General features: G+C 42.3%; 1 protein-coding gene across 1 annotated transcript in view; it reads left to right on the top strand.

Annotated features, from left to right (window-relative positions):
- PTH2R (parathyroid hormone 2 receptor) overlaps positions 1-23268 on the top strand; it is a 721892-nt gene that overhangs the window by 662113 nt on the left and 36511 nt on the right. The window contains exons 11-12 of the mRNA XM_086958607.1: positions 1370-1508; positions 17370-17411. Coding sequence (XP_086814733.1) covers positions 1370-1508; positions 17370-17411 — 181 coding nt within the window. The remainder of the gene's footprint in view (positions 1-1369; positions 1509-17369; positions 17412-23268) is intronic.

Genomic DNA, 23268 nt, shown 5'->3' with positions numbered 1-23268 from the left:
CCGAGGACCGGACCGGTTTCGAGGTAACACCTCTCATCAGCCCGGCTAGCTTGACTCCAGTGGTGTGGAGGCTCTGGGACCCACGTCTGAGCTACCCCAGTACACTCAGGGAGAAAATTACAAAAAACAATTTGATGGACAGAATGTAGATCAATGTCTTACATTCACCCCAGTACAAGGATCTGGGCCTAAATCCATCGTTTTTTGCACTCCACACCACCCTGGGTCAGATAATGGCTTTATGCAAATCAGCTCTGATCCTGTGCCCCATGGGAACAGTCCAGTCCGAACTACAACAGCCATATCTTTCCCAGACCGGAATCAAGCATCCGAGGACCGGACCGGTTTCGAGGTAACACCTCTCATCAGCCCGGCTAGCTTGACTCCAGTGGTGTGGAGGCTCTGGGACCCACTTTTGTAGTTCGGACTGGACTGTTCCCATGGGGCACAGGGTCAGAGCTGATTTGCATATCGCCATTGTCCAACCCGGGGTGGTGTGGAGGGCAAAAAAACGATGGATTTGGGCCCAGATCTTTGGACTGGGTTGAGTGTGTGACATTGATCCACATTCGGTCCATCACCTGTTGTTTTTGTAAATTCCGCCCTAAGTGCGCTGGGGATGCCCAGACGTGGGTCCCAGGCACTCCACACCACTGGAGTCAAGCTAGCCGGGCTGATGAGAGGTGTTACCTTGAAACCGGTCCGGTCCTCCGATGCTTGATTCCGTTCTGGGAAGGACATGGCTTTTGTAGTTCGGACTGGACTGTTCCCATGGGGCACAGGGTCAGAGCTGATTTGCATATCGCCATTGTCTAACTCGGGGTGGTGTGGAGTGCAACAAAACGATGGATTTGGGCCCAGATCTTTAGACTGGGTTGAGTGTGTGACATTGATCCACATTCGGTCCATCACCTGTTGTTTTTGCATATATACTTGAAAAAACGCCTCTTAGTTAAGTCTGACTACTTTTATGGCAAGCTATAAGAGAGTTAAGCACAGATTGATTTAGTCATTTTTGTGGTTCAACCTGACTAGGATTATTGCTGTTTCTTGAGTGGGGCTTCTACCCCCCACCCTTAAAAACCCAATGTATTATATATATCATATATGTGTGATCATGGTTATCACAGTCCTGCACTAAATGCAAGTGCTTCTGTAGGAAGCCTATAGCTAGTTAAATTAGATTCTTGAACGCAACAAGAATAAGCATAACAGGGAGCATAGATGTAACAGATTGTGTGAGTAAATTATACATTTTTAAAATGGCATGTCAATTAATACAAATGCATATGATTCACAATGCATTTTGAAAGTACACTTCTTTATGTTCATATGTGATATGATTATTATATTTTCTGTTTGGTTGTAGGAAACTGGCCAAATCAACATTGGTTCTGATTCTGGTGTTTGGTGTACATTATATTGTGTTTGTGTGCCTGCCACACACACTTACTGGTTTAGGATGGCAGATAAGGATGCACTTTGAGCTCTTCTTCAATTCCTTTCAGGTACATCAGTTTATTACTTTGGTTTCCTTTCTGAACTTTAATCGTTTCAAAATTCAACTTTAAAGTGCTATTACAAGAAGATATGTATTTACTTTTAAAACAATTTGCCTATTGTTCACAAACTATAGACACCTAACCTAGTTGTATTTTTTAATAAACTTTTTGTTTTAAAAGGAATAATGAGTAATGTAAAGAAACACATCCTGTGAGAAAAACGCATGATTTGCAAATAAACATGTTTTTTATGCCTCAAGCATTCTTCCCATCACCCTTTGTGTGTTGATGTATCACCCTGGGTGGCAATCCTGTGCCCATTGTAATACTGTAACCAAGTTACACCCTACTGTGAGGCCCTAATCCAGGTGAAACTGATACTGATGTTGGATTGTTGTGTTCTAGTTCAGGTAGTACATGGCCTTGCAGTTTGGGCTGGACTGTTCCTATTGGAGCAGTGTCAAGACTGATTGTGATTTGGCTGAGTCAAAACTAAAGTGGCATTGTGGGCAAAAGAACAATGGTCTAGAATGATACTACAAGCAATCCTCCTTCGGATTTTGTGTGATATATATACATTTAGAGAGAGAGAGAGAGAGCAAGAGGAAGAGAGAGGAAAGAGAGAGAGGGTGACGCAACACTGAGTTTATAAGCTGGGGGACAAAACAGGGAAACTGCTGATGTGGCATTATAAGCAAGAAACGGCAAATCTGTGGGTCACGACCATATGCTTGGATAGCAGGGAGTATCTCAGGGACCCCCAAGCAATCCCTCATCCATTTATTCACGTATTTCTTCCAAATAGACTGTGCCACTAAACATGACTCCTTTAAGCCCTGGGCAGATCGACTACTTCCTTCTCTTACTAACAAAACATACTCCCAAGAGAGGCTGACCTAAGGTCCAGCACATCAATCCCTGTCGATGGAAAATAAAAGTCCTGCGCATCCACTTTCGGAGCCTGCCCCAGTTAAGCTCCACTGGGATCAGTGTTGAAGAAGGAAGGTGCACCAGGAATAGAGTCAAAGTCATCCAAATTAGTCCATCAGTTTCCTTTATTGGTGTAAATATTTAATAATGGCCATCAGCCAATGCGATTCTGAAACCTGAATTCGAACGTACTTGCCATACGTGCGGACACATCTTATCAAGCAGATTGGATGGGATACTGTTAACCATTATTGTGGGGTATTCTCCCAAGTCACTACGTGTGAGTGCTGAGACATATCCCTTTACCTGATATTTGAAGGGGATTGGATGGGATAATGTTGACCCTCATTGAGGGTTTTTTCTCCAGAGTTACTTCATATGATTGCAGAGACGAAGATGAAGCCCTGATGAAGTTCCTTCATAGGAACGAAATGCGTTGGCTGATGGCCATGTTTAAATATTTAGACCAATAAAGAAAACTGATGGACTAACTTGGATTACTTTGACTCCATTCCTGGTGCACGTTCCTTCTTCAACACACCCTTCTCTTACAAATGAAAATTTACAGCTCTTGGGTAACGAGCTTACAGAACATGAAGTGGCACAAGCACTTAAAGCCATAAACTCGGGCAAGGCATTGGGACCCAATGGTTTGCTAATAGAACTATATAATCTCCTAGCATCCCACAGAGCACCACATCTGCTGAAGATGTTTGAAGAGAGCAGAAGACATGGCAGGCTCCCCAGGGATCAGAAGCTTGCCTAAATAGTTGTTATACACAGAGGGAAGAGCAGTGGAACAATGTGCTTCATACCTGCCTATTCCACTACTGAATGCTGAGTCTAAAATCCTCGCCAAACTTCTGACCTTCGAAACCCAGTCTGTATTCATGCTGAGGTGCACTACTACTCTTAATTTGCGACATCTCCACAGAGTCTTAGTATGCAAAAATAGACTCCAGGTGAAGCTGTGGTTTTATGCCTTGACGTACGCATGTCTTTTGACGGAGACAAGTGGGAATATCTCTTCACTGTGCTTACATATTTGGGCTTTGGGCCACATTTCATGTCCTGGATTCAACTTCTCTACACTGAACCTTTGGTACTTGTGGTGGCAAATGGAAAGGTTGTCCTGAATCTTGCCCCTCCAATTAGAGACCAGTCAGGGTTGCCCTTTATCGCCACTGATATTTTCAATAATATTCAAACCCTTGGCAGCCTGAATCCATGAAAACCCGCTGATTTGAGGCCTCCGCTGGATGGACGACTTGGAGACAGAATATGATTGTAAGCAGACAATATCCTTTTCTATGTGGTGGCTCATCTGTCCTCTATTCCCGGAATTTTAAACATCTTTACCAACTTTGGCAGATATTCCAGATACACAATAAATTGGTCCAAATCTGTGGTATTTGTCCTTCAGGTGAGGAACTAATAGTGACAGACCTGTTACAATATCTCAGAATCGGTATTACCACCAGCCCATACCACATTAATGTTAAAAATATACAGAGCCCACTGACCCAACTTTAAAGCGATGTTCAACACTTGGTGTCACTCTCGCTCTCCTTGCTGGGGAGAACATCACTATTTATAATATTGGTGCTGCAGCGCTTCCTTTAAATATTGAAAAACACACTATTCCCTGTGCCGGACACCTTTTTTAAAGCTCTACAGAGTGAGATCAGGACCCTACTAAGGGATAAAGGCTGCCTGTGAGAAGTTGGCCTGGTATATAATGCTCACTAATTCTACTGATCACTTTGTACCATGCCTAGCAACCCTTATGATGATTGGTTGTAAGTCAACCTTATAGACCAGTTATCCTAGTGGTAACATGGACAAAGCAGTCTTAGGCTAAACTCTGAAAGGCATGTGAAGCCAGCTGTATTACCATACACAACCCCCTTGAATACCAAATGAAAGGACACCACACAGATATATATTGAAAATATATATTGATTTATTAACTAAAAGTATCCCCTGGACTCTCTATGAGCACAGAAGCACAAGCGTTAACCACAAGACAGTTTAAAATACACAAAAGTTGCACAATATGGATGAGCCCTAGGGGCCACCTAAACCATATACTAAGAAAGTGGTATAAGAGATACCAATCGGAAAGGAAACAGGCCTAGGGCCTTGGGAATCGCTGGAGCTGTTCGAGACTAGCAGTGACTAAGTCGGGAAAGGCCCGCGGGACTTGGGTGCACGCACTCACCAATGCAAAGTTCATGGTGCGTAAAAAGTACAAAGTTAGTTAGTTCGGAACCTTCTGAGTGACCTAGAAAGCTGAAACTTGAGACACAGGCCCTAGAGGTGTGTACCAGTGTAGGAACACCGGCGGAGCTGAGTTACCTCACCCACAGGAAGCGGGTGCACAGGGTCGAAGTAGTGTCAGGTTTCGTCACGCTGGTCGATGGTGCTTGGAGCTGAAGATGCTGCAGGCGGCTCGGTGTGAAGAGTTCCGGTGGATCCAAGGGTTGATCTGAAGATGTGAAGACCTGAAAGCAGAGGGGACAATGTTCAAAGTCACTAGCCAGTGACTACAGTGGAACCAGATTGGAACCAGGCGATGTCGGGTGCAAACAGGCGTTGAGGTGTAGCTTCTCTCTGCAGCCACGTAGACACCAGGGGTCGAGGACGTCCAGGAGTCAGTCACGAGCTGTCCCACGCAGGCTTCTTGCTGTTGGCGGTGTCTGCAACTTGATTGTAGCAAACCAGCCTAGGCTAATGCAAGCCACGCAGGAATCAAGAAAGGCTTGTTACTCGGACCAGCAAGGTCAGAACGGGTGCTCCTTTTCACAGGAGCTAGGGCAAGTCTGGAGCAACCAGACCCGTAGTGTAGTTCTTCGGTTTCGTCGCCAAGATGGCCGCTGACCACGTGGCTAGTGGCTGGGATGGTGCGTCAAGTGGCTCAATGCAAAAGGGCCCTACGCAGATCATGGAGATGCTGGGGGGCTGATCTTCGGTGCAAGGGCTGCTCGGTGGTGGGGGTTCTCAGTCCCCAAAGCACAACGTCGAGGATGCCTCTGGTGCTGTGCAGTCAGCTCTTCGGGTGTCTTCCAAGATGTCCAGTCCCACGTCTCTCGGTGCCTCCACGGGTCCCCTCTTTGCAGGGACTGTGGATCGGGCTGTGAGAAGTCTGGGAGTCTGGGTCTTGTCAGGCTCTGGGCTCGGGCTCTGGCGGGAGGCGGCGGCAAATCAGATGTCGATTCGCTGGTTGGTACCTGTGTTCACAGGGTGGCCACTCCTAGGCCACAAGGGAGATTCTCTTCAGTCTTCTGTGCAGCAGAATGTCGAAGTCCAGTCCTCTTCTTTGTTTAAAGTTGATTTCAGGATGATCTGCTGTGCAATGGCACTGCTCCCACTCTTATTCCCAATCTGAGGGGTGGATCACCTACTAGGTCCCTCCTCTGGGAGGAACCAGGAAATGGGGCGGTTACACCCCCTTTCCTTTGTCCAGCTTCTCGCCAGGCCTGGGTCTGGAAAGTCCCAGGACCGGTTTGGACTGGCTTATGCACGGGGACATCTTGTATGCCCCGGGCATGTCTCAATCTATTCAGCCCTGTCCTACCCAATACACAAAACCCTGTCTGGGGTGGGGCTCGCACCTCCCAAGGCAGGAAACCCTTTCTCCAAGCCTCCCTCGCTGGAAGGACTCCCAGCAGTAGGAGGTCAGACTTGTGTCTGTGGTGGCAGCATCCATTTTGTGATGCTGAGGCTCTGGTTAACTTTAACCGGGGTTAAGGCTACACACATGTCGTGTCCCTCTAGAAGGGTGGAATGCTATCCCCGTCGACAGAACTGTCGAGGGGATAGTATTCCAATTCGTATGTCATCCTTACTCGACATGTTTTGATAAAGCCAAACCAAAGATAGCATATAACCGCGAGGATTATAATGCACTTAAGAGTATATGGTATGGCAATATCCCGAAACAGCTTAGGGAGTGGTCCCCGACAGCTGCAGACAGGATCAGCTCATGCTAGAGCACCATCTCACATATTTCCAAGCACTCTGCCTCCAGGATTGATGAGGCCTTCCATAGGAGTGGCTGATAGGAACATATGTGTCCAGTTTAGGGTTAGATATAGGGATACTATATCTAAGTAAGAGGTGATTACACCAACTTACCCCAGCTGAGTTATCAGCCAGTTGTGTCAAATATGGAGGCCAGGCCAGGGGTGGCACAATATATGCTTCAGCCCCTGGTAGGCCTTGGAAACACCTATGCCCTGGGTACCTAGGGTACACTGTTACAGGGGCCAATAAGGTGAACCAGTTCCAATTGTGTTATGCACCTAAGGTGCATGGAGTCCATTTTAAGGAGAGAGCAATCAGCCTGGGGCCCTGAATAGCAGGATCCCAGGCCAACTAAGTCAAAAACCAGCTAAACACCAGGCAAAAAATTTGGGGGTAACCATAGTCAGATATCCACCTTCCTACACTGCCCACTAATTGCTCTTAGTAAGCGGATGCATGGTTGGTATGATGGAGGGATAACAGAACAATGGAAACCCTAGGTCAGCAAGATAGGTAAAAGCTGTTGCTAATGGAGTGTCCCTTTAACAGGACGGTTTCCTCACCCACATCATAGGGTAACCTCCTCGCACTATATGTCTAGTCATAGTGCGGGCTACAACCCCCTCACTGAGAGGGAGGAGCTCAGTGATATTTTATTTGTTTGGAAGAGGTATACTAAGTACCCTATATGAAATTGGTTCAGTGAAGGGAGCAACATAGATAAATATGAATTAAAAATAGTTCATAGGTATGGACGTTGCAGAAGGCACATGTAGCGTCCTCTGACCAGGATTAAAAATAAACTAAGCCAGTGTGGAATTAAATCAGCCAAAGAGTGCATGGGTGAAGATAGGTCAACATGTTTCAGCCTAGTACCTTAACAGGAGGCGTGGCAGTCTTCTTCAGGACCTCGTGAATGGTACTGTAAATGTAGGTTACTAATGTCATAAAGAAAGAAGTGAATATACAGAACCAGTGGTTGCAGTGGCAAGCCACTCAATTAAGGATCCACTGGTCAGCACTGCCTACAATAAATGATAAATAATGACAGTGTTCAGACATAGAAATCAATATTACATTACTTAGCACAGCATTGATTCCAAAAGGGGGTTAACAGGGGGTATCACTTCACAGAAAGACTGATACCCTTTAGGAGTAACACAACTTAAGGGGACCAATACATAACAAACAGTGAGGTGTCAAACACCAATGTATTAGCTTACCTGCAGTAGTCGGGCAACTAACCGTATCCATACCTTTGTGCAAAGCTCAAGGGCATGCAGAGTTCTGTAATTTCAAGGGGACAGGGGAGATTAACTTATTGGGACAATTGACTCATTGCAAAATAAACAAATGCGGTTAAGTATACATACATTAGATAATGCTAAAGTGATATGATTAAAAGCCAAAATTTGTGTTCGGAATAAGAATGCTATAATAAAATATTAGCTCAATTCTTGAAAACCACATCACCTATACACCTCTACTATCATCAGTGTTGGCAGCACTAACACAGAGATTCTAGGATTGTAACATTATATCCAAAGGGAGCTTTACAGAATGCTCCTCAATAGTCTATTAGTCACAAAACATTCTCTGAGTGAAACTACAAGGGGAAAAAACTGAGAATTTCTGGTATATTACCTACAAACTGAAGGGGATATAGACTATAAAATACATATGTGGTCTCAGCTCAGTCCCTTCAGAAATACACTGAATAGAGGAATTGGAATGATTAGGCAAGTGTTGCCATATGTACCTACCAGTGTAATCTAATTGTATTTTGGAGCTTTTGTTATCAACCCTTATTATCAAAAATAAGACAGCACAAGCCCATATACCTTTTTTGGACTGGTGCCAGATGGTGGAGGCATAGCCTTGCCTGATATCCAAACATACTACAGAGCGGCCCAGTTGACAAGTATGAACTTACGGGGTCATCAACCTTTGGCTGAACCAGGTTACCGGATTGACCATTTGGTTCTCCAGCCAAAGGGGTATCTCAGAGCACTCTACGCCAATCCATGCCATCTCACCCTGGAGGGACCATTGGCACTGACAATCCAAATACACAATACTCACCAAGATGGGGTGAAGAAACAGAAATACTCAGGCCACACTCTTGTGGGACTCTGTGCTTCAGGGTACAATCAGCACGAGACAAGGCTTTGACAAATGGGACCCCACTGGACTCTCAAGGATGGGACACCTATATTCGGGAACGGGGATGGTACTCTTCATGGACTTACAAAAATTCCATGACCTAGCTCCCAACGAGGCATCCTGTTATTTGCAGATTCATCACGCCCTGCAGGTGACACTGCTCTAGGGGTAGGTCAGCCAAGAATCATTGCCACTAAAAAATAGACTCTGGAAGAAAATATCACTTGCAGGGCAATATAACTCACATACCAAAAACGTACTCACAATTCCCTTGATACTCTTGTACACCTATGGAAACCCTGGGAGAGAGCTATAGCAGACATGCATGAAGACGATTGGCAAGAAGCCTTGGCATCACCGAGGGAGGGGGTCGTCAGGGCTCGTTTTCGAATGGGCAAGCTCAAAATGCTGCATAGAGTCTACATTCCTACAACACAATGGTGAAAATGGCCAAAAGGGTGGATCAGCTCTGACTCAGATGTTGTGGGCAGGAAGGGACATTCTACCACATTATTCAGATTTGCCCAAAAATGTTATTTTATTGTGACTCGGTGGTGCAGTGTATGACGTGGATCAGTGGTGAGAATTGAGCATTCTCCGCCGAATGGTGTGTACTTAATGTTTAGGAGGCCATGGACCTGGGGTGAGCCGATCGAACCTGGTTAACTCTGGGCTTGATGATTGCAAAGCATAACATAGCTTGTCTTTGGGTGGTGGAAATTTCAACAACTTTCCTGGAATGGAAGAGATACATGGATTGGTGTAGGGTAGCAGAAAAATGTGTTTATGAGAGCAGAAAATGTCCCTGGAAACAGGAATCGGTGTTGAACAAATGGAATGTACTGCCCCCATTATTGTGACAGTAGAATCCTTGGTCTATCAGGGTGAAAAATAGACAGAGCCCCTCCCCTAATGGCATAAGGGTGGAATTGTCCTTTAGTGAACTGGATTATTATGTAGAAATGTACTATGCGGTGATGTACTGCTTATAGGTATAATGTGCATGAAAGTGGTGTGCTGTGATGTTATTAACTTCTTCAAATGGATAAACAGATTTATAAAGAAAGAAATGATGTGTAAAAACAAACTCATTAAAACTAATGAAATATATTATCATCTATTATACCCCAAAATCTAATTTACATAGTAAATGAATCATTCAGGGAACGTTGTAAACATTTCTCAATTGTAAAAGAGATTTATTAATATAAACCAGGCATACAATGAAAATAATCATCTTTAATTAAAGCAACGTGATCGTGACGCTCGAAAGACAATCTACCCTCGTTTTTGTGATACCAGAGCATGCGTTTTCCAGTAAAACAAGTCTGTAATAAGAGAGTACAGTGCAGGTATATGTTCCATACCCATTAGGCGCATATTATAGAAATGAGCGAGGAACTATGTAGACAAGACAACACTGGTATCCATAGGGTTGCAGAGGACACAACACAACAAACAAATGACAATCGTACATGAACTTTAAAACATGCATAAAAATGTACAAACATTTGCAAAGACAGATATGTGGGTGCCACCTCTTTCCACGATGACGCAGATCGCATCGTTGTCTCTATTGACTGTATTTGGCGGTTGTTCCTGCAACGCCTGCCTAACATTGCTTGGCGCTACATAGCGTGGCTTTCAGTCCCACAGTGCGGGCTTTACCAGCATTCCATTGGCAGGGCGAGTACGTTAACCAGGCCCCACAGGGGCATCACGAGGTGGTTCCTGCAACAACTCACACTTGCCGTACATTTGCTTGGTGTTACACAGCACGGCTTTCAGTCCTGCCGCGCGGACACATGTAGGACTGCTCTGGGCGAAGCCCCGGCCAAGAGAGGGCCGTCTGCACCCGTCCACAGCCAGACCCCTTCTCTTAGTTTTTTGTGTACAGACTTTTCAGCTCCTAAATAATGGTAAGACACTTCTTACCATTTAGAATTAAGTGTGATTTAGAATTAAGTGTACATCTAGATCAAGCCTTTCCAATATGGATAAATGAAAACTGTCCAAATATACGACAGGATAAAACCTCAAATGCTTAACAAAAAATGACATCACAAATTATATAATGGCCACATTGGGCCTCATTGAAAGTGAGATAACCAATGTAGAAGTTAGAATGGTGGCCACAAAACTAGTTGCAAATTAGGCCAAAGGGAATAGTTTGGAGCAGCTTGGGGGATTCTCATAAACTACAATAGCCCTGTACACCTACTATGTCTGCAGGAAACCTGCAAGACACAAAGTTTTCTGACATTTCTACTACTGCAATCCCATCAGCACACGGGCAGGCAAAGGGGGTGGGGGGGTTGGCTATGTTATCTTTAACAACAGCACCAGTAAAACTAAAGAAAGCATATTTAGAATACCCATTTTTCAGTTGGCTAGGCCTGACCCAAAGCAGCTTTTTGTGTTAATAAACTACCACATTAATGTATTTGATAGTCTGAGGCATTAAATTGTGGAAGAGCTAGATCAGGAATTGGAGGCCTTTCTTAAGGGCAGGAGGGATGAGTACATGTTCATATGAATGGGTGATTTCAATCTAAGTAAGTGTAAAGTACATTTTACCCAATGCAGATATGGATATATTCTTAATGAAGTAATTCATAAGTGCAACCTTGAACTATAAGTACAAAGTAGTGAACATGAACGGAAGGTGGAAGGTACTACCGGACTGCAAAAAGAAAGCAAATAACATTGTTGAGTTCCTGTACAAATACACATTCTAGATTTGCCTCAACAAATAATTTTGAACGGGCGTGACTTGCGCGCCGCTGTGACATGGCGGGTCGCGCTTGAGCTCCGGGGTGATGGAGGCCGTTGAGGAGGCTTGCGGTCCCCATATGAGGTGAATCCTGCCTAAAGACGCTGTACTCGGCAACGGAACATGCCGTGAGCAGAATGTGCGGTTTTGGATATCCACGCTGGTCGGACTGCATATTTATTCCTCGCAGAACACCTCACTTCAGAATTTGCGGGCAGCCGCCATTTTCTATCCTGGTGGCGGCGCTCACGTTTTTTTTTCTTCAAGTTCCACACAGATCACTGGAAATTGTACCATGCAATGGGAAAAAGGTGATAATATGCAATTTGGCTACCTGAGCTTCTCTATGGAGGTTGTCTCCTCCTACTATGCTGTTTTGTGGTGCTTTGGTGAAGGGGGGATTTACTGTCTATGAAAGTGACTGTCTTCAGGAATGACTCGACGTACCTCCTTCCGGAATAAATTGTGAGCTATATATGTCATGAAGGCTGCTCCCGTTGCCCGGTTTGATGCTCCCTTTATCGAGGAGCCCTTCTTGGTATTATTTTTTGCACCTGGTAGCCATTTTGTGCTCTGATGGTGGTGATTCCGCTTTTTTTCAGCTACTTCACCCTATGTCTGATGACTTTCTGATAATTTTGTGAGGTGATATTTATGGCTGTGTCTCTGAGGTTCACTGTAAGAGAGTCTTCTTTGTCTTTGCCAACTGATTTGATTAATTGAAGACCTAATACCAGTCATGTGGTTCCACACTGCTATCTTTTTTATGATGCATGTCTCTTCAGATATTTTCCTCAATATGGAGACGTCTGTACTTTAAGTGCTTCACTGTTTGTATTTTCTACTACTGGCTCCTGAGTCATTCTTTTTTTCTTCCAAAGGGAAGTTCTCAATGGCGACACCATTTTCAGGTATTTGCTGTCAATTCAATTTATATCTAACCATCTTCTGAGTACGCTACTGTTTCCCAGGGTGCTGTTTTTGTGCCTGTCGAACCTGCACCTCTATTAACGGTTTTTCTACAGACTGCACGTGGGTGTATTTTTTGCTCTTTGCAGACCCTAATGGCTGACAACATGGGTCTTTCCCCCAAAACCAAATACCTGAAAGGTAACCTGAAGAGGTCGAAGCAAACCTCTCCTACTCCGGAGTCAGTTCAGAAAGATGCTAATACTATATTGGATACTATTTTGTCTCGCTTGAATGCTGTCCATGATATTCCGCAGTCGACCAAAACTAATACTGACTTACTTCAAGTGGAGGTTGAAGCTATCAGAAATGATTTCAAGTCCTTATCACTTCGTGTTTCGACTGCTGAATCACGGATAAGTGGTGTGGAGGATACTGCGCAACAACATTCTAAAACTATGCAGCAGATGGAACGCTCCATGTCGGCGTTGAGGAGAGACCTTACGGAGCAGGAAGATCGTAATCGCAGGAGTAATCTCCGTATTTTTGGCTTGCCCGAAGATGCGGAGAAATCAGCGTCCTCTTTGATAGACTTTTTATATCAATGGATTCCTTCTGTTTTACAGATTTCCTTTCAGAGAGACTTTGAAATTAAACGTGCTCATCTGGTGCCTACATTCCGGTCCAAATCTTCCTCATCCTAGGGCGGTGATTTTTAAACCGTTAAGACATCAGAACTCTGAACAAATTTTAGCTCAGATGAGGAAGATCAAGGCGGTTACATGGGAGGGTCACAGGATTGCTATTTCCCAAAACTTTGCCAGAGACATTGTTATCCGACGGAAAGGTTGTCTTAATCTATGGAGAAGATTACTCGACATGAACATTCCGTTTTCCTTTGCTGGTCCTTCTGAATTTCATATAACTTTTAGAGCTTGTACCCAAATCTTCTATGAGCCTTCAGATCTTTCGACCTTCCTGGATAATCAGATGGAGTCCCAGATGGATTCTTCACCTTCCCCTGGCCCCTCTGGTTCTTGAATATTTCCTGAATTGTTGCTTTTCTTGTAACCTTTTTGGTTTGTGAGTTTCACTGCAGGTTAATGATATGGTTATTAATCTTCTAGATATACATTTGGTTTGTACTGAGCTCCGCGGTTGACATGTTTTAACCTTCTTTTGCATTGCAGGTTTTGTGTTCTTGCTTTTTGTTTTCTTTCTTTTTTGCCTTATTGTTTTTCTTCGCTTGTTCCCGGTTTGAAATTTTTTGTTTCATTGCTGGTATTGTGTCATTATGTCTCCCATTTCATGTGTTTCATCTCTTTTTTCATTCCTATAAATGCATTATTGTGTAATGGGAGTTTTTACATTGGTATTCTGGACGATTTTTATGTTGTTCCTTATTCTGTATTTCTTTCTTCCATGTTTGTCGCCTGTATTGCGATTTGTTTGGTGCTTTCGGATATTCGGTTTAGTCTGTTGTTTTTATTTGTTGATATTTTCTACTTCTATAATGTTTTCTACATGAATTGTTCTTCTGTCGCTGCCTTTTTTCTATTTTTAGATGAGTGTATCATTGGTTTCTGTTGTTTGTTTATATCATTATTTTTTGTCTTTGCTTTTTGTTATTGTTCTTTATCGTTTAATGTTCTGGTTTAATTTCTTGAGGTCTAGAATTATTTGTTTTTTGCTCTTTGTTTTGGGTCTGTTTGATATGAATTAATATCTCTCTAGTCATTATTTAATCCTCTATATCTACAGCCTGTGTCTTTCTTCTTCTTGTTGATGTAATTCATATGTATTGCTCTTTATTGATTATTCTTTTGCTCTTATGTATTGCGATATGTAATTTTTTTCTTCAAGGTTTGTGAGATATGAATTAATATCTCTTTGGTTTTTTTATGATACTTTGATGAATTATATTTATTGCCAGTTCTTGTTATATTTGACTTTTTTTGATGTTAGACATTGCAAATTAGTTTCTATCTGTTTCTATATATTTATTGTGTAGAATTTCTACTGTTTCTGGGTCCCTGATCTGACTCCGAACCAGGAAGTGTTGGCAGCCATCTTGTGACTCTGTAACCAAGTCACAAGAAAAGAGTGGAATAAAGGTTGAAAAACAAGAAGAGGGGCAGGGTAGAAAAATCCTGACCCCCTAGGCCTGCTCATGGGGTCCCACAAAGACCCCAAGGGCCAAAAAAAGGAATTAGAAAATCAAAATGGCAGAATTCGCATTGGGGTCCTGCTGTGAATTGTTTTTTTTAAACAAAGTGTGGACTTGTGTGCTCCTTTTTCAAAAAGCCTCTGGGTGGACCAGGTCCCGGGGCAATCAGTGAATAATTTGCAGCGGCCCAGGGGGGCCCCAGCAGCCCTGGGGACCGCCACCTCCCCGGGACTTATTAACTTGAATGCGGTGGGGCACGTGGCCCCCACTGCCCTGGGGACCTCCACCTCCCCGGGGCTTTGTTTATAAAGGTGTGGGGGGACCAACCTCCCCATGCTGCCTCAGGGACCACCACCTCCCCGGGGCATTAAAATATAAAAGGAAGCCTCATTGGCCCCCCATAGCCCTGGGGACCGCCACCTCCCGGGGCTGCAATTATAAATAAGTGTTTGGGGGGCTCCTGCCCCTCCCTACACCACCACCTCCCTGGGGCATTAAAAATGTAAATATGGGGGTCATTGTGGATCCCTAGCCCCGGGGAACACCACCTCCTCTGGGCTATACAAATAGATTGAGGTGGGCCACACGGTTCCCCTCCTTGAGCCCTCAATGGCCCTGGGGACTGCCAGCCCCATGGCCTGCTCCTGCAATGTCCCAGGGTGCTGACCCCTGGGACATTGCTGTTTACTATGGCAAGGCGGTAGCACAGCTCCCCCCGCCACAGCAAATTCTGCTTTGCTTCATTGAAGCGAGAGCAGGATAACCTGCTTTCACTTCAATGAAGCAAAGCAGGATTGCTTTTGAGCAAGGGGAGCTGCATGTCAGCAGCTCCCCTTGCTCAAAAGCAATGCCGGCTCCCGCAGGGAGCCGGCTTGACTGTGGGGGCATCTTCCGCATTAATAAATAAAAAAATGATTGGGCCCCAGGGGATGGGGTCCCCGGGGCCAGAAATGGCCCAGGGGAAGGGTGCCACGTGGCCCCTCTCCTCAGAAATATATATTTTTTTTAATTAACCAGGCCAGGCCCCGGGCAATGGGGTCCCCAAGGCCAATAATGGCCCAGGAAGGGGGGCCACGCGGTGCCCTTTTCCTTTTCTTAAAAAAAATAAAAAAAATAAGAAAATGCTCATGCCCCGGGGGATGAGGTACCTTCAATCCTGAGGGTCCCTCAGGGCCAACTAGCCCACAAGGTACCTCCAGTAAGTGCCACAGAGCTGTGTTGCAGAGAGGTGGTCCGAGGCAACACCCTTTTTACACCACTCTGCAAACACGGCTGCTGGTGCACGGCTAGTGGGGCGATGAGGTACGCTTGTGTACTGAGGACTTTAGGACACAAGTGGAATTCATCCTCCGAGCAGCAATGCGCCAGAAGCCTTGTTTGCAGCATGGTGTAAAAAGAGACGTGGCCTTGGAACACTTGTTGCGCTACTTGGCCCCCAGGGACCCTCAAGATTCAAGGGGACTTAATCCCCCAACTTATAATGCGCCAGGGGGGCCTTTGCACAGTGGTGCAGGGAAGGGGAGAGGTATGATATAACAAAATAGCAATCCTGCTGTGTGGGACTTACTGGAGGTAATAAAAGAGGTAGTTGGCTCCCAAGGTTGAAGTTGGGGGCTAACTATCCCTCCTGTTACCTCTGCTAAATCCGACACAGTGGGATTGCTAAAATGTGTTTGGAGGCCACACTCACCTTTCTCCACCACTCTGCAAATGTGACTGCAATGTTATAGTTAGAAATTAGCATTTAAAAAACCTTTGAAATTCACTGAAAAAAACATAGGTTTCATGGACGTTATAGTTAGAAATTAGCTTTTAAAAAACCTTTGAAATTCACTGAAAAAACATTGGTTTCAGACACGTTATCGTTAGAAATTAGCATTTAAAAAACCTTAGAAATTCACAGAAAAAAACATAGTTTTCAGGGACGTTATAGTTAGTTGGACAGTTCACTCGTCCAGAACGTGAGAAATTCAACCATTATATTGAGTTCATTAAACTATAACTCGCGCTCCCACAAAGCACTGCTGATGACGTCATATGTCCCCGGTAGCTTGTCTCCTTTCTGGTGAAGAATTGGCTTGGTAGTTTGGTCTGCCCTGTTCCCATCATGCACTGGGACAGGAACAGACTAATTTGCATGTAGCCAGGTTCTGAGCTGGGATGGTGCAGTGAGCTAAAAAACGGTGATGGATCAAGCCCTGATCTCTTGACTGGGTAGGAGTATTCTGCATCATTCAGAAACTCTGTCCATCACCTTTTCCAAAATTCACCTTTTCCAAAATTGATGACGTCATATATTACATCAATGCAGAATATTTCAGGCACTTAAAGATATAAGAATGGCTTGAGCAGCACGAAATTGTCATTTGTATTGTATATTGAATTAATAATTAACTGTTGCTGTGGTAATCTCTTAATTAGCCAGCCTGTACAACCTTGTGGCAGACTGTGAAGCTCTGGTGTTGACATTCAAACACCGGTGCTGACCACCGGAAACCACCAGCTAAATTTAAGCACTGAATTAATTCACAAAATTGCTTTAACATGTGAATGATGATTGGTTGCTGTAGTTTGGGTGCTTTGCTACACTTATTCAGCACAAACCATTTAAAAATCGTGGCATTATTGTATTTAGCAATTCGAATGACAAACAGAATTGCCAGAAGCAGGAAATATTATAGTCTTTTAAGCTCACTACTCATAAAAGTGTTCTGAATGCTGTTGGGAAAATCTGTACCAACATGACTAAGGTTGTAAGGTATTAAGCAAATTCTAAATATAATAAATATTAGATGGTTAAGACGCATGTCAATGAAATCAATGTTGCAAAGTTAAAATGACAAGATTTCATTAGCAATATGTGAATGCTCTATATTTGATTGACTTTTCTTTTTTCCAGGGATTTTTTGTCTCCATCATCTACTGTTACTGCAATGGAGAGGTGAGTTTAATGAATAATTTGGAAGCCATATAGTTTGTACCAAATGGTAAGGATAGAGTCAGTAATCATATTCTATAAACATACATTGTATATATAGCACAACAGTATCAACACAACGTAATTTTACTAAAAATGTAAAAGATATACTTCTAGTTTTATCACAGTGCTGCCCAAAGGAAAGTGTTTATTTACATACACCAGCTTATTTTAGGTTGGGTAAATGTCTTACTAGACTGCCGATGAGGAGAAGGAGAAGGTCTTTCTAGTAAACTGCTCAGCAGAAGACACCCTCATGCAATAGCAATAGTTTTGCTGAATTTCTTTTGCTGACACAGAGAATCTCTATTGGTACAACTGGTGGGTGGCCATGTTTTAATGGAAAGCTCTGCATTTTTCATTTTTTGGATTCAAATCCCCCAGTAAAGGCCTGATTATTTCAAAGGTGGTCTGATGAACTGGCATAGTCATGGTGGCAGGGCAGGCACAGCTGGACCGACCACCCTATTATGAGTTTGGCGGTTGGAATACCAAAGGAATCCTGCAACCGCCGCGAATCTGTGATTCCTCGCCTGTGTTGCAGCGTTGTGAGGCTTTAATATGCTTGTTGGGCCACTGCAGCACCACCAATATTATTATGAGTTTACTGACTGCCTTTCTTTCAATGGCTGTAAGCCTGCCCTTAAAATGACTGCTGTGAAGAAACAAAGGGGGCACTATAGCGCCCTCTGTTGCCTCAGGGCCATGGCATGCATGCACCCTCTTTCCTGCACAGCTTGAACTTTGCAGTCCAGGTTGGGCAGGAACTGGCTTTTGTGTTCCCATTGCAGTACCTTTTCAATAGGCACTGCCATGGGGACCCAAAGGTCCAACTGCCAGACCGGACAAAACTCCTAATCTGGTGGGCGGCTCTCACACCGCCAAACTTGTAATCAGGCACTTAGATGTGTAGAAAGCTAGATCCCTGCATAAAGGGAACATTGTGGTGTCCTTTTTTCCTGGATCCGTTTTGCTACTCTCAGCAGGAAAAATCTGATTTAGCAAATCTACCTGAAGAGAAAGTGACTTAGAAGACTTGTGAAAAGATCAGAATTTGTGAAAAGCAATGAAACCCACTCTGAAACTGACCAAATATACTCTCCAGAAGAAGACTGATAGAGTGCAATTCCTACAATGTATAGTGGTAGATTCAGGTGGCAGTTCTAGTCACAACAAAATCGGCGAGGTAGGCATGCACCAAAAAGTTGAAGGACCTGTTGTGATAAACTTCTTGGAGGAATGGTTTACATGGAACGTTACATCTTAGGATCTTTTGGAATTCTGCATGGGTGTCTGGGTCACAGAGTACCGGTAAATCCGCCACAAATAGGCTCCCATTCAAAACCATTGGTAGCACAAATATTGCACTATCATGATAAATAGTCCCAACATTTCCATATTTGGGGTACTCTTTGATGACCGTGGATCGTGGGGAGAAAAAATTATACAAAAAAGGAGTACCTTGACCAGAGCAATGGGGGCTAGCCCAAATTATGCAAAGAAACTAGGAACCAAACCTTTACCCGCCCTGTTGAAAATTTATAAAGACAAGTGTATCCCCATGGTAACCTATGGTTGTGATATTTGGGGCTATAAGGAAGGTAAAGAGATTCAAAGAGCCGAAGATAAGTTTTTACGTAAACTATTGGTGGTACCGTCCAACACCCCAGTGTTTATTTTACACGAAGAGGTTGGGGTGGGGTATATCGAGGATGAGATAGTGATAGCCTCTTTGCTACATTTGGCTCAGAGTCAGGGCTAGCCCCAGCACAAAATTAAATCAATTGGTAATCATGGATAGCATATCTTTGGATAGAGCCTTGGATATCCCATGGTTGAAGTATATAATGTACCTGACTAAATGGCTTGGGTGCCCTGATTTATATACCAGGCCGAAACCGATGAGCAAATCTAAAATTAGAGCCATTAAATCACAGTTTTTGGAGAAGCAACAGGGACTTAGGGAGGAAAAGGATCTAATTAAACCAACGGTTAGAAGATATATTACATTACCTTTGTATAATCAAGTTCAACCATATTTACTTATTGTAAATAAAGTTTTTCATAGTTTTTTGTTATCAAGATTTCAATTGTATTTGATCCCTTGGTTTTTAGCTGTCCCACAAGGTTTTGCGAAACAAGGTACTCGCAATCCTTGTCCTTGTGACGATTTTTCAGAACAAGATACCTTACATTTTATCTTTTTCTGTGATTTTTATGTTCAGCTGAGTAAAAGATTTATACTTCCCCTTCTCAAAAACTGTCATTATTTCCACGTTAGCCTGCTTTGCTATACCTCCAAATGCTATCTTCGCTGATGGTTTATCTTGGGGTTGCAAGTTTTTTAGGAGCCATCAGATGTAGAAAAAAGTTGTTATTTTATCTATTATTATCAAATCATCCTTTTTTATGTAAACATGATTTTTTGAATGTTTACTGTTATTTAAACTCTAAATGAAGCATGTTGCACTCTATACTACAGCATTTTGCACATCACTGGATACCCCCTGTTCTATTTTGTAGTTTTAAACTGCAGTATCTACTATACTGTGCGTACTAAAATCAACTCCTTAAAAATTAATATTTGTTCAATTGTTTATGATGTAAAATTTTGTACTCCATCAGTTAGTATCCGATATTTTATATGTTATCATCTGCCCCAGCCAGGAATTTTAACTTGTCCTCTTATTAAATATATTAATATGAATGTGGCACTATGCACTTTATATGAAACCCTCTGCTCTATCCAATGAACTTTATTTTGTGGTTTGCAACACCTTAAATTTTAATTGTCATATGTAAAGTAATGTCTTTTTTTTGATGAATCGTTTCCTCCTATATGTTCACTTTTATGCCATTGATTTGTCGAGTAAAGTATCTTTGACTTGACTTGACTTGATAAATATCTCATTCTATGGATTGCATGCGCTGAAGAACAATTTAGTGTAAAAAACTGAAATGTCTCAAGCTTTCCTGATTACACTATGGCAGTGCACAATCAAGGCTGCTTTATGTTACAATCAATTAAATACAGGTTAAAAGAGATGGGGCTACACTGTCATGTTATGTTAGCCATTTATAAAGCGCAGCTGCTACCCGGGCATCCTGGCTCTAATAATAGCCAAATATCATACTTAACCATCCCTGACATTCTTAACAGGTGTAGAGGTAAGTCTTCATTTATGATCTAGTTTCCAGTGAGACTGAGGATAGTCAGTTGTGATAAATTGTTCTTATTGACTTTGATGAAGCTTAGGATCGGCACTAGGATTTTGATGTAGCTTATGCAGGCATATATTTAGCAGTAGCTTATATCATGACATATCAGCTTCAACCATACAAGCACTGATAGTATCACAACTTAAGTCTGGACATCCCAAACTACACAGGGCATCCTGAAGGTGATGTCAATCCTGAATACAGGTTACAACATTTTGATGAAGGTTGTTGGTAATCATTGTTTGCATTGGTCACCTGGCTAATCCATTCAGACAAGAGCAGTCCTAAAGTGCAGGACCAATCCAAACATCAGACGATTGTTCAGTATGCTTGCGGATACATCCACCCCGCTGTGTGCCCTGTGGTGCTGAAAGTAGATCTTGAAAACAACTTTTATATCATAAATTAATATTACATATTCAAAGTGTTAAGCTTAATGGGAATGAAACCAGCATTGTTAAACTGAATATCTTTCCCGTATGCTCGATCGACCACAAAAGTCTCAACTGAAAAGATAGGATCCCGACCATGCAACAAAGGCAGGGAAACATGACTGTCCTCTTTAAATACTAATATTGTCTGAGTAACAGAGCCTTTGCCACCACAATAAGAAAAGAAAGGAAAACTTAGCGAAGGGGATGAAGGCCAATCTCATTTATTTTCACTATAAAACAATGATTTCTTTATTTGCCTTGCTTTGAAATGAAAGTAATAGCAGGCCCTGAGAGAAGAGTGATTTATAACATGAAGAACTTCTTAACATTTTGTAGAACCGTACCATTGTTATTCATGGGGCAGATGTCATTGATCAAAATGCTTGTTCTCCTGAGTCTACTTTAATTCATTGTTAATCTGTCAGTCCGGCTGCGACCCAGCCTACATCATTTATCATCCTACAATTGATCTAGAGCTCAGACGACTTCACAACAAAATAGTATGGAAAAAATATAGTGCCAAAATTATCATGATGTCAAGAATACGGAGAGGATAATAGAAAGTAATAATATCTTTCTTGGGGCATTTTACATATTTTTCTAATATAGCTGAACATAATACCATTTTTTAATTACTGAGTTTTATTACGTCCTGTGTTAAAAGTTTGTGTTATTTTAATGTTCAGTATTTTTACTTATTTCCTGGTATTAGTTTTGACCTGTTAATGCATGTTATGATTTTTTATTTTACATCAATTACATTTTATTTTCTGGCAGTTGCTTATATAGAGGAATTGAGATAGAAGTACATGAAATATTTAGTTTTAGATGATTATCTTTTTTGATACATTTTAATGTGTTAATTTAAGGATTAATTATGATTTTTGTTATTAACTAGGTAATTTTCATAATATGATACTAAATATGTTCTGTACAAGTTGGTTAATTGGATGATTGTGTTAAATATTTGATTATTTTTAATAATTTGTATGTGAGTCAATTGTGCTGGTTAATTTCTGTTAATAATCCAATGTATTGTGCTTGTTGAAAATTTGGGATAATAGGATTAAAAGTATTCATATACATTTTATCAATGTGTAGATATCATTTTCAAAAATTATAATTATATATATATATATATATATATATATATATATATATATATATATATATATATATATATATATATATATATATATATTCACTGAAAAAACCATAGGTTTCACACCAGTTATAGTTAGGAATTAGCATTTAAAAAACCTATTAAATTCACTGAAAAAACCACAGGTTTCACACCAGTTATAGTTAGCTGGAAATTTTACTGACATAAAACCATTGAAATTCCACGTTATAGTTAGTTGGACTCACTATAACTTGCGCGTGTAATGCACTGCTGATGAAGTCACATATTACATCACTCATGACATGGTCAGTGACATCACTGATGACTTCACTGATGACATCATCCAGTGAATGTGTGTCTTTCTGAAAAATAAATATGTTTTATATATGTATGGTGGAGAGGTGTGGCTCAGGGGTTAGAGGCGGCAGACCCGGAAGCTGAGATCGGCCCTGGACCAGGGTTCAATTCCCCGCCTCGGCGGGTCTTGGGCTAAAAATTCCACGGACTCGATAATTCTCGCTCCGGTGCCTTCTCGACTCAAGGGTTCACACTCTGAGACTCTGGGCAATCTCCACAACGGCCCCTCGAGGCAGGATGCCTGGCTTTCACCTTGTGGATATCCTGCCGGGGTTATCTCACAGGGAAATACCAGGACGGGTTCCCTAAGCAAGCGCCGGGAAACCCACTGTGGGTAGCTGTGCGCTATATAAGCTCAAATACATACATTTACATATGTAAAGGTCGATGGAAGAATAAATGTTTAAATAAGTGTCTAAAAGGATGTTTTTTAAAAAAAAATTGATTGGTTAACTGGCTTATTAAGTGTATCTTAGTGAATACATATATTAGTGAGTAATGTTTAAATATTTAAATATATGTATCAGTGTTTCACTTTGTGTATAATTGGCTGAATGGGTTGGTGAGTAGCTACATGTGTGTGTATATGGGTTATTAGATGTTTTTTAAGTATCAGTATGAGTGTCTGTATGGTTTGGTGGTGTTATTACTTAGCATATAAATGCATCAATGACTGACTCACTGTTTG

The sequence above is a fragment of the Lissotriton vulgaris genome, chromosome 2_1 (genome assembly GCF_964263255.1).
Source record: "Lissotriton vulgaris chromosome 2_1, aLisVul1.2, whole genome shotgun sequence".
NCBI lineage: Eukaryota > Metazoa > Chordata > Amphibia > Caudata > Salamandridae > Lissotriton > Lissotriton vulgaris.
The sequence above is the reverse complement of the archived record's forward strand: the minus strand, read 5'-3'. Positions and strand labels throughout refer to the sequence as shown.